This window comes from Saccostrea cucullata, unplaced genomic scaffold, assembly GCF_032062105.1.
Source record: "Saccostrea cucullata isolate Sc308-1 unplaced genomic scaffold, CSIRO_AGI_Scuc_v1 ctg7958, whole genome shotgun sequence".
NCBI classification, from domain to species: domain Eukaryota; kingdom Metazoa; phylum Mollusca; class Bivalvia; order Ostreida; family Ostreidae; genus Saccostrea; species Saccostrea cuccullata.
The window spans coordinates 18,256-29,309 of NW_026926885.1; the positions used below are offsets into that span (position 1 = coordinate 18,256).

The 11,054-nt window shown below is 33.1% G+C and overlaps 2 protein-coding genes across 2 annotated transcripts; one reads left to right on the plus strand and one right to left on the minus strand.

The window, feature by feature from the left end:
* Window positions 1-5,135: 5,135 nt before the first annotated feature.
* LOC134272824 (uncharacterized) lies at window positions 5,136-5,996 on the minus strand. The gene is made up of 4 exons (XM_062754989.1): window positions 5,900-5,996; window positions 5,541-5,641; window positions 5,176-5,331; window positions 5,136-5,143 (listed from the first exon to the last, which is right to left on the minus strand). The coding sequence occupies exons 1-4, from the start codon at window positions 5,956-5,958 to the stop codon at window positions 5,136-5,138; spliced, it is 324 nt and encodes a 107-aa protein (XP_062610973.1). The 5' UTR covers window positions 5,959-5,996.
* A 239-nt stretch (window positions 5,997-6,235) lies between these two features.
* Window positions 6,236-8,694, plus strand: LOC134272825 (uncharacterized; the record flags this gene model as incomplete). Its single annotated transcript, XM_062754990.1, has 2 exons — window positions 6,236-7,661; window positions 8,556-8,694. Coding segments are annotated over exons 1-2 (1,565 nt in total), but the record flags the coding sequence as incomplete, so codon positions are not given.
* Between the last annotated feature and the right edge of the window lie 2,360 nt (window positions 8,695-11,054).

Consider the following 11,054-nt stretch of genomic DNA (forward strand, 5'->3'; position numbering starts at 1 on the left):
TTGTTTCATATAACATCTTTTCTTGTTCTTTGTCCAAGTTGATCAACAAACTCTCTCTTTCTCTCTCTCTTCCACGAAGAGGAAGTCATCTCTATAAACTTTCTTTAATTTTTTGAATATGTGTTGTTTCTCTGCTGTTTTTATTATTTAAATCGGCTTAAACCAATAAACGCAGCAGATTGGTTTAGATCTTTTGAATGTATCCCCCCCTATAACTCCGTTTTTGTTCCAATAAAAAACAATTGTATATTTTTATCTACTTAGAAAGGACTTGAATAAATCTTTTTCAATGTTTTAATCTTTAAATGCATACATGTCAATGAGCGCATTCTTATTAACTGTTCTCTCCATTTCTATTTGTACAGGCATATACATATATTCACACGGTATGATGTTCATAAATGGATTTAGTTCATTAAAGAAATCATTAATTTACAGTAAATAGTTGATTTATTTAAACGAAAAACATTCTTACTTGTTTTCCTGACACCAGCGTTTCTTAAAATCACCTAAGATATGACATGTCCGCAGTCATCTTAAAGTTAGGACTAAGATTAGGAGGTCTCCTAAGATAGGATAGCTTCGATGGCCTCACTTAAGACTAAGATATGTCGTAAGTTCGTCTTAAGAGATGTCTTAGTCCTACGATAGCTTCATAAGCATGCCTGCAGGTTTTCATTTTAAATTAAGATTTTACATTCCCATAGAGTTCTAGAGCGGAAATACACGTTTTATCAGAATTAAAGTGAAACGTTTTCTTCTTTTCCAAATAATTATAGTTTTTGAAAGTTCGTAAAAAAAACCCATTATATCTATAAGAAAAGTCATTCAAAGATGTCTTTTGAAAAATCAGGTAGGCGATAGAACAAACGTTCGCGGTTGCCTTCCCCACTAAGACTCCTTTGTTTGTTGAATACATTCAACAAATTGTTAATTAAAATATAGAAAATTTCATACCAAGCAAATCAAGTTTTTTGTCTATTGTTCACTGCAGGGGAAGGGGGGGGGGGGTAAGCAGACTTCACAATGCTATTCATATAAATAGTAAAATACAGATCTGTGTCTGAAATACATTTCTTCTTCAGTGTTATTTTTACAAATGAATACAAATGTACTTGTACTTTCGTGCATAAATAAAAATGAGTTGAATTTTATTCAAAAGTTTTTAGCCGTGTCATTGAAACATTTCCAAGTTGATCATGTGCATGTTTTGTTGACATATAACATTAAAATTAAAAAAAAAAAAAAAAAAAAAAAAAAAACTTCACCTGACGAAGAAAAATAATCAACAAACGGGAAACACTTTTCCTTCGTATTAAATGCTTAAATTATAAATTCCCTTTTTAGATCCGGCATGCACTCGTTTCCCATTATGTTCTTGTATTTTAATTTATTTATATAATTATGTGGTTTTAAAAAAACGCAACTACATGTATGGGTGTTTAAAAAAAATTGTAAGGAAATTAAAATATTATCTAAAAATTAAAGTATTTTATCGTAAATATAATTAATCTATCAACATTGTCATCTGATCAGGGTGGTCATGTGTGCTTACAGCGATTCGCAAGACTGCGCAATTATTCGTATCGATAGAAGCCAAGTGTGTCGTAAAACAGCACGATGGGGGTATGTCAATGTAAACAAGTTTCACACCTTCTTTTGTTTACAAAGAATCAAAATAATCAACTGGAATTTCGTGGATTAATATATTTAAATCAGAGGCATCAATAAATATATAATGTCTCTGGTAAAAAGACCGCATATTCTGACTTGAAATGTAAACATATATGTTGTCTTAAGATTAAATCCTGCTGTATCATATACGAAGGTATAAAAGAAAGAAGAAAATTAAAATTAACAACTAATATTAAATATAAATAGAGAGTTTAATAGGGTGCTTGGTTGCCCGGAACGTTTTTTACGGCCGGAACCAATCTTACGCGGGCCGGAACGTTTATTATGGCCCGGAACCAATATTATAGGTATTTAGCGTTCCGGCCGGAACGCTAAGTTACCCGGAACGTATATTATGCGACACCGGTCGGACCTTTAAACGAGGCGGACCAAATATTATGCGACACCGGTCTATCGGGTATACTCGGGTGAAGTGCGATTTACATAATTGAACGAATTAATTATGCTAATTAATTACGACAATCAGTAAATCGTACATTGTTTCATTCTCTCAAAATGGCGTAACTTTACTTAATAAAGAATAATCGAAGAAAAATAATATAGCAGGGATATTTAAACATATGAATTATGATCAATTATAAATTTTGAAATATTTAAGGACTTATTACCGGGAAAAAATAATTAACAAAGGTGTAAGCAATACATAGTTATGAGAGTTGTTCGAGAGTTGGTGACGCAAATTAACTGTAGAGTTTACACTAAATTGAGAGAATAATCTTGTTTAGTATCATCAGGAATTGGGTCTAGTTTACGTTCATTCTGGTGAAGTCATTCAGTTTGTTAATACCATTAGGGCGGAATGACTTCAATCTGTGCATCCAGAACTTTTCTTTGCTTTTTCTCTGAGCATCTGTCCATCTTGGGTTATGGTCAATCACCACTACTGTCATGTCCTCCCATTTGTGACCCTCAAGGTTGAAATGTTCCCCAACGGGTTCATTGAGTTTTTTGGTCCTAATGGTCGAACGGTGGTTATTGACTCTCCTGCGGAGATCTCCTGTTTCACCAATATACTGTTTGGAGCAAACTTTGCAACTGATGAGATAAATGCAGTTGTCAGTATGACAGGACAATTCCCTAGTATTTTGTAGCTGCGGCCTGTAACAGGGCTGTTAAAACTGTCTGTGTCAAAGCTGTGCTTACAAAGAAGACATCTTCTGTCAGAGCAAGTTTTAAAGCCCCCGTTAGGTAATGGGTTGTCCAGTCTGGTTCTTACTACCATGTCCTTTAGGTTCCTTGGGCGTCTGTATGCAGCCAATGGGGGTTCCTTAAAGACCTCTGCCATTCGTTTGTTTGAATGGAGAATTGGTAGGTTCTTTTGAAGGATATCGCTAAGGTTCTTAAGGACGGGATGGTATGTGGTTACCAGAGGGACCCTGCCGCTATTGTCTTTCTCCTTGTAGCGTAATAGGTTTTGCCTGTCATGTCCCGCCATCTCATCAATAGCTGTTTGTACGGTGCGGGCATTGTAGCCTCTTTTGCATAAGTGGGACTTAAGAAGATCACTTTGCTCCTGATATAAGGCAGGGGACGAACAGATGCGTCGAATTCTGGTGGCTAGACCCTTAGGCACTCCCTTAAAAGTGTGTGGGGGATGACAGCTAGAGGGCATAAGATATAGGTGGGAGTCTATATATATATATATATATATATATATATATATATATATATATATATATATATATATATATATATATATATATATATATATATATATTGCTGCATAAGTCATGTAAGTAAGGGAAGTTGACTGAAAAGTTAAAGTCATCACGTTTATCATACAGCATATAGTTAGATTACCATTAAAGTCTTTCTAAAGTAAAATAAACAAGTATGAGACAGATTTGTCAGACTCGGTGGTATCTTTCATTTCAAGCTCACTGGGATATTATTATCGTATTGACATAAGAATGGAAATAGGACATGAAAAGTATATTTAATTAGTTATTTAAATACATCTGAAAAGCTTAATGTTTTTGTAAGAATTAATGCCAAGAATGGTTTGATTTCAGGGGAACTGCCAATGTTCAGACAACAGTCAGTTATTTTTGTCACTCTTGCCTTCGAGAAGTCGGATATCAGTGCTTTGTCTTGTTCTAATATCAATCTTCTTCATCTTCGACAGTACGACCCTGTACCTTAAAGATAAACAAAAGTACACCATGGTGAACTCTTACGAGGGCTAAACAGCTCGGATAATCAAATAAAGAACCTTTTAGCTAGGTTTTTTGCAATGTTCTGGCAAAGTAATTCATTAAATTTTAAAAATCTTTTGACTTCTTGGTTCTCTAACACTTAATACATCTGTAAATAACAAAGTAATTATAAATGTTCAATTCCGGTAAATGTAAAAATGTAAATGAAGACAGTTATGGCACGCCAAATTCACAAAAATGAGCTAAACATAGTTTCACAGTCGATAAACTAGGTTTATCGGTTGTAAACTATAGTTTACGGACTGTAAACTATACTTAACAACGTTAATCTATATTTTACATCCGTAAACCATAGTTAACGCGATAATCTTTGTTTCACAACCGTAAACTATACTTAACACTGAAAACAATCATTTGCGATTGCAAAACATAGATTATCTGATAAATACAGTTTCACGATTTGTAAACTATAGTTTACAAACCGTTAACTATAGTTAACGATCTGATAAATATAGTTTCACGATTTGTGAAACTATGATTAACAACTCTTAACTATAGTTTACGATTGTAAACTATAGTTTACAAAGGTGAATCTACGTTTATCAACAAAAACTATTGTTAACGCTTATTACAGACAGATAAACTTAGATTATCATTCGTAAACTATAGTTAACAACCGTTAAATATAGTTTTACGGATGAAAACTATACTTAACGAATCGTTAACTGTAGTTTACGGTTTGTAAACTATAGTTTACAGTCGATAAACCTAGTTTATCAAATGTGAAACTAGGTTTATCTCATTTTTGTGAATTTGGCGTGCCATAGACAGTTGCTCATTAGTATTCGACATTTTCTAGCTCTTTCCTCGGCAATTTTTGTGTCCTTAGGAAAGGAAAAAAAGAATTGTGTAAAAGAAACTCTGATAACTCTCTTAAACAAATTATGGAAGAAAATTATATTTAAATTTTTCAATAAACATCTTTTCATTTAAAAAATGATTTCAAAATACTTTGCCAATATATGAGTATGTAAAAGTCTATCATATTTTAAAAAAACCCTCTGAAGCCGCAGATGTTACGTATTTCAAAACAATCGGTCATTTGCCCAGAATAAAATATGTTAATCTTACCAGTTGTCCCGGATGTTAATAAGTACCGTGCCTCTATTATTCTTCCTGTAATCAGTATCGATCTTTTGACTCATTTCTTTAGAGAAGTTTACCCACTGACCATCTTCGCCTCTAAATTGCCAGATATCTGTAGGAGGAGATTCGGCATCGGCTTCATTCTCCTGCTTGTCATCGATGAATCCCGAAGTTTTACTGTAGTGATGAACATCTCCCGGATCGTCACATTTAGATATATTTGGATTTTTACCATAAGGAAGGACGGATCCGTTCACGAAAGGCGTAACAATAAGACTTCTTATAGAAAGATGTGTTCTCCCTCTTTCGTCCTCTCGAGATTCGATCTCAGGCGCTTGTAAATAAATGCATTTAATGAAAAATCACAGTTGCTTCTCTCAACCAAACAATTTTATTATTTGAATACATAATGCATTGTAGACAAACTTTTCGTGGATAACACAACGTGGGATTTTTACAGATCATTTAAAAAATCCGATATTTTATTCTACTAATAACTTAACTCCAAATTGAATAATATTCATGGTCAATTGATGAGCATACATTTTGTATTGTTGGTTTCATTTGCTAATTTAGAAGCTATTTCTCCAGCTTCTTGCTTTTGTTGTCTCAACCTCCTAATTACCTCCGAGTCAAATGGGTCACTAAAATATCATAAACAAAATGAATTTGAAAAATAGTAAAATAAAATAATAAAGGTATCAGTATATGATGTTTTTGACTATGGATAGGTACATACCACAACTGGACATCAAACTTTCCATCATAACCAAATCTGTAATTGCTTTTATTTGAATTTGGCCATCTTACCTATAATATTGACAATTTTCTCAACATACGAGCAATTATTAAGTTTTCTTCATATCTCTTTCACATATCAAATTATTGCTAGAATTATTTACATAAACGACAGAATTCCGTTTCGTTTTGTATACCACTCCAATACTTCCTTTTCCTCCATCTTGATCTTCCCACTGCCAATTAGGGCCTTTAATGGAAAGAAAAATAACAATGTATCATAAAATATTTGTAATATTCCTTATAAAAATAAGATTAACAAAAGTCTTGCATGTGAAAATCTTAATTCAAACAAAACTATAAGCACAGCTAATAAATGTACTCCAGTGACCACTGGATTTGGTCTTGTAAAAAAGGGTTTGCGTTTTGAAAATTTTAATATTTGTCATCTTATACCAAAATTGGACGAACTGAAATTAATTCTACAAAATGAACGATCTATGGATGAACTGGGGCTTTGTGAGACTTTTTTACAGGACCATATTAGTGATTCAGATTTGAGTATAGATGGCTATGTACTTGAAAGAAAAGATAGACAAAATAAGGCAGGTGGTGGAATAGTAATTTATATCTCAAATGATTTATCCTATAAACGTCGAAAAGATTTAGAAATCAGTAACATTGAGACAATATGGTTAGAAATTAATTTAAAGAACACAAAATCTATACTTTATTGTTCTGCATACCGCCCACCATCTGCCCCCTCCTGCTGGGTGGAAGACCTAGCGAGAGAGATAAATCGTGCCCCCTGCTGTGATGACCAAGAAATCATACTTACAGGTGATTTTAATGTAGATTTGCTTAAAGACCCCCCTCAATCTTGGACATCTGCTCTTGAAGAATTTGGACTTACTCAACTAATTACCATACCTACTAGAATAACTAACACCTCATGTACCCTTATTGATCATTTTTACACTACCCAACCTGATAACATCTGCGAAATTCAAGTACCACCCATAGCTATCTCTGACCATTACCCTGTTTGTGCAACACGTAAATCTAACAGCATGCAGCGTAAGGGAAAACACACTGAAATTCAATACAGAGATTTTAAGAATTTTAATGAGGAAGAATTTCTCTCTGATTTACAAAGTGCCAATTTTAATGTTCTTACGAATTTGCAAAATCCTAATGATATATTGGAAAACTTCTACAGCATGTTTAATACCATTCTCAATAAATATGCTACGGTAAAAACTAAACGTGTAAAAACCGAGTCTCGTCCGAAATGGTTCACACCAGAAATTAATGATGCTAGACAGTTACGAGATTACTATCATCAACATAAAGACTTTGATAATTTTCGTCATTGGAGAAATAAAGTTACTCTGTTGATTAATAATGCAAAATGTATGTACTACAAATCAGCAATTGAGGAGAGCTCTAATCCTAGAGAAATGTGGAGCTATCTTAATCATTTAGCTTCCAAGTCAAAAAATGTTTCTCCGACTCTTATTAAAGACAATGAATCAGAAATTGATGATTTACAACTAATCGTAAATGTTTTTAATGAGCATTTCACAAGAATTTCTGACAATTTATTAACTAAAACACAAAACCATAGCTTTAATTCTCAAAAATTAAAAGAATTCACGAAGTCCAAACTCAATGATGAAAATGTGTTTAGCTTACTTCCTATAAGCCAGCTGGATGATGTCTTAACTATGCTACGCTCACTTGACATTAATAAATCAGCAGATGTAGATTTCATTGGTCCCCGTCTCTTAAAACTTTCTGCAAATGTAATTTCTAAACCCATAACTCATCTCATTAATACTAGCATTACTAATGGCATCTTCCCTTCCCAGCTGAAACATGCTAAAGTCACCCCCATATATAAGAAAGGCGATAAAAGTGATCCCAGTAATTACCGTCCAATATCAATCCTACCAACTTTGTCAAAAATTTTTGAAAAGCATATTGCTAATCAAGTACGTGAATTTACGAGAGCTTTTGACCTCATTATGAGCTCACAGTCTGGTTTTAGGGAATTCCACTCTTGCCAAACAGCACTAACCAAACTTACCGATAACTGGTTGCATGAAATGGACCAAGGAAATTTAATTGGCATAGCTTTTCTAGATTTTAGTAAGGCGTTTGATTTAGTCAGTTATGATATCTTAATAGAGAAATTACGACATTATAATTTTGATTCACTAACAATCAAGTGGTTCCAGTCATATTTAAACGAAAGGAAGCAAAGTGTAAAAATTGGCGCATGTTCTTCCGATATTTTACCTATCACAGCAGGGGTACCACAGGGATCCATTTTAGGCCCACTCCTATTTTTATTGTATATAAATGATCTTCCTTTATGTGTAAATTACTCTAATATTGATATGTTTGCGGACGATGCAACTCTGCATTTACCTAACAGCAATGTACATAATATTGAAACACGTTTAAATTCTGATTTACGTGAAATTGAAAAGTGGTGTTTACAGAATGAAATGATACTGAACACAGACAAATCAAAATGCATGCTTATGTGTACACAACAAAAAAGATCAAGAGTAAATAACCCAGTACTTGATGCAAAAATTTCAGGCAAAAACTTGGAAAATGTTGAAGTTGAAAAACTCCTAGGTATTCAGATAGATCAATCTCTTCAGTATAATTGTCATGTTGATGCAGTTTGTAAATCCCTGAGATACAAATTATTTACGCTCCGTAAGATTAAGAAATTTCTTCCATTAAGTACAAGAAAACTTTTCTATAATGCATACATTTTGCCTACAATAAACTATTGTCTCACAGTCTGGGGTAATACGTCCAAATGTAACATTGAGAGAATTCATAAGCTTCAGAAACGGACTGCTAGAATTATTCTTGATGCAGCACCTGACCAACCACCTAAGCCTTTGTTTGAAAAACTAGGATGGTTAAATGTTTTTGAGTTAGTTACGTTTCATTAATGTATTTTATTGTATAAAACTTTTTATGGTATGAGCCCAGAATATATCCAGAATCTTTTTATTTTTCACAGTTCTGAATCATACTCATTACATTCAGAATTCAATTATAATCTTCGATTACCAAAGCATCGAACAATCTTATTTACAAACTCTTTACAATATTCAGGTGTACATTTATGGAATAGTCTACCGTTACATGTTAAATTATCGCCATCTTTACCTGTTTTTAGAAAGAATTTGGAAAAAGTTATAATTAGCCAATGTCTGTAATTTTTATTATTATAGATGTCCTTGTTATTGTTATTAACTATGTCTTTTAAACTTTGTATATTGACTTATTTATTGTCCTATATTTTCATTAATTTGTATGCTACATTCGATTATGAAGTTATAAAATGAGCTTATCATTTTCATGTACATTGTATATATGTTCGATTGTACCATTTTATGTATATTGTTTGAAATATAGAAGGCCCCGGGGAAGAATAGTACTTTGTACTAATCGGGTTACCTTCTTTAAATAAAGCATTATTATTAAGGTCTTCCGTCTTCACGGAAGACCTTATAGTGATTCTACTGTTTCTTATTATTCTTATTATTATTATTCTTTTTTTTGACAAAATTTTGTGCAGGCGATTTCTCGAAAACTATTCAGCGGTTTTTCATGAAACTTTCACAAAATATGTGCCATTATATGAAGTTGTTACATCCGAAGAGAAATTTGGAAAATTCGCTTATGGTGCCAAGTTATGGACGATTTCCTGATTTTTAAATGCAATTTTGTCGCCCCTTTTTCTCAAAAATAGCTAAAGATATGACCTGGAGACTTATTGGAGACGATAGTTTGTCACTTTGTGGTTTGCAGAATCACCTTCTCGTGCGTCGTCAGTACTTCCGGTTGTTACGAGATGCAAATTTAAAAAAATCGTATTTTCTAACTTTTTTGTTTTTCAGTATTTTTCATTTATTTTTGGTATGATAATAGAAACCATTCTTATAATGCTTACTATATAATTTGTTTGAATGTTGATAAATCTTAACTCTAGATATTAGCATTCAAAAATCTGAAGCGGGTCCAAAATGGCGGCTGTCTCTGTCAACGCCGACATTTCGCAATAGGGGTTTACGGAGGCAGCCGAGCGTTTGCTTGAACGAAAGTAAGATAAGGATAAATGAAATGTAAAGGAATACTTGGATTGTCACGTCGTAGTTTCGTTGCAGTTCTGTGTCAAACTAACGTCTTCTATAATTGGTAAAAGACTAAGTGTGCAAAGGAAATTCGACACCTAATATCTTTTGTGCACCATGGAAAAACAGATCTTTAATCATGCTTATAAGTAATGCTTTCTCAAAAAAGAATATCAATTAAAATTTTAAGTATAAATCTTAACAACTGTTTTTCCTATGCACACTTGTGTCATATTAAACTAATAAATAAGACAAAAATAAGATGTTTATAAAAGATCGCTTCATGGAGTTTATTTAAGCATTCTTGTCTCAGAGTTATTGATCAATAATGATATCTGATTCCACGACCGCTGTAGGAGGAGCCATGTTTTTTGGCGAAACATTTCAACCTTTGTCGACTTACTAATCGGCATAGTTCACTTTGGGGATACAAAGGAAACTGAAAAAAGTTAAAAATTCATAACTGTTTCACCGCTTTAGTGTTAAATGCATATATACAATATGGAATTTGTAAAATGTGTTAATATACTTTGTAAACCTTGAATAGACTATAAGAACGTTCTTTTTTTAACTTCATTGAAGATATGACACCTATTTAATAGAACATTCCAAAGAAAAGGCGCAAAGATTAACTCGTGGTGTTTATCGCTAAATTTTGAAAAGTGACCTGCCTTTCATAATTTTAAGACAGAAGCACTGTTTTGTACATATATACAAGTAGATTAAGAGTAGAGGTCGCGATGGCGTAGTATTTAGTGCGTTGGAGTTTCATGCTGGCGACTTGGGTTCAATCCCCCTTGTGTGCAAATCTTTTTCAATTTTTCTGCTCGATTTAACGTTTTCCTTCCGGAATCGGACGGAAGACCTCTCGTTGCTCGCAACGAGTTTCACATCTAGTTATTATTATTATTATTATTATGCTATCGTCCAAATGTAACGACAAAAGGTGAGTTAATATATAGAAATATAAGTATGAAAAAAAAACAACAATTTTTTCTCTAAAACAATCAAAACTTTTTGTAAAGAATAAAAGATTCTTGAATGGTTTTACCTCTTTCGACAAGACTACCGACAGCTACTAACTCGTCGTTCAGAATTCTAGGTTCATCACATTCAACCAAGTCAAAGTTTTCAAACTTCCCATTACTACCGT

Coding starts and splice junctions, on each gene's coding strand:
- LOC134272824 (XM_062754989.1), bottom strand. CDS start 5,958: ATGGAGGAAAAGGAAGTATTGGAGTGGTATACAAAACGAAACGGAATT. Junction 5,642..5,899: donor AACGGAATTCTGTCGTTTAT/GTAAATAATTCT, acceptor ATGATATTTTAG/TGACCCATTTGACTCGGAGG. Junction 5,332..5,540: donor TGAAACCAACAATACAAAAT/GTATGCTCATCA, acceptor TTTATTTACAAG/CGCCTGAGATCGAATCTCGA.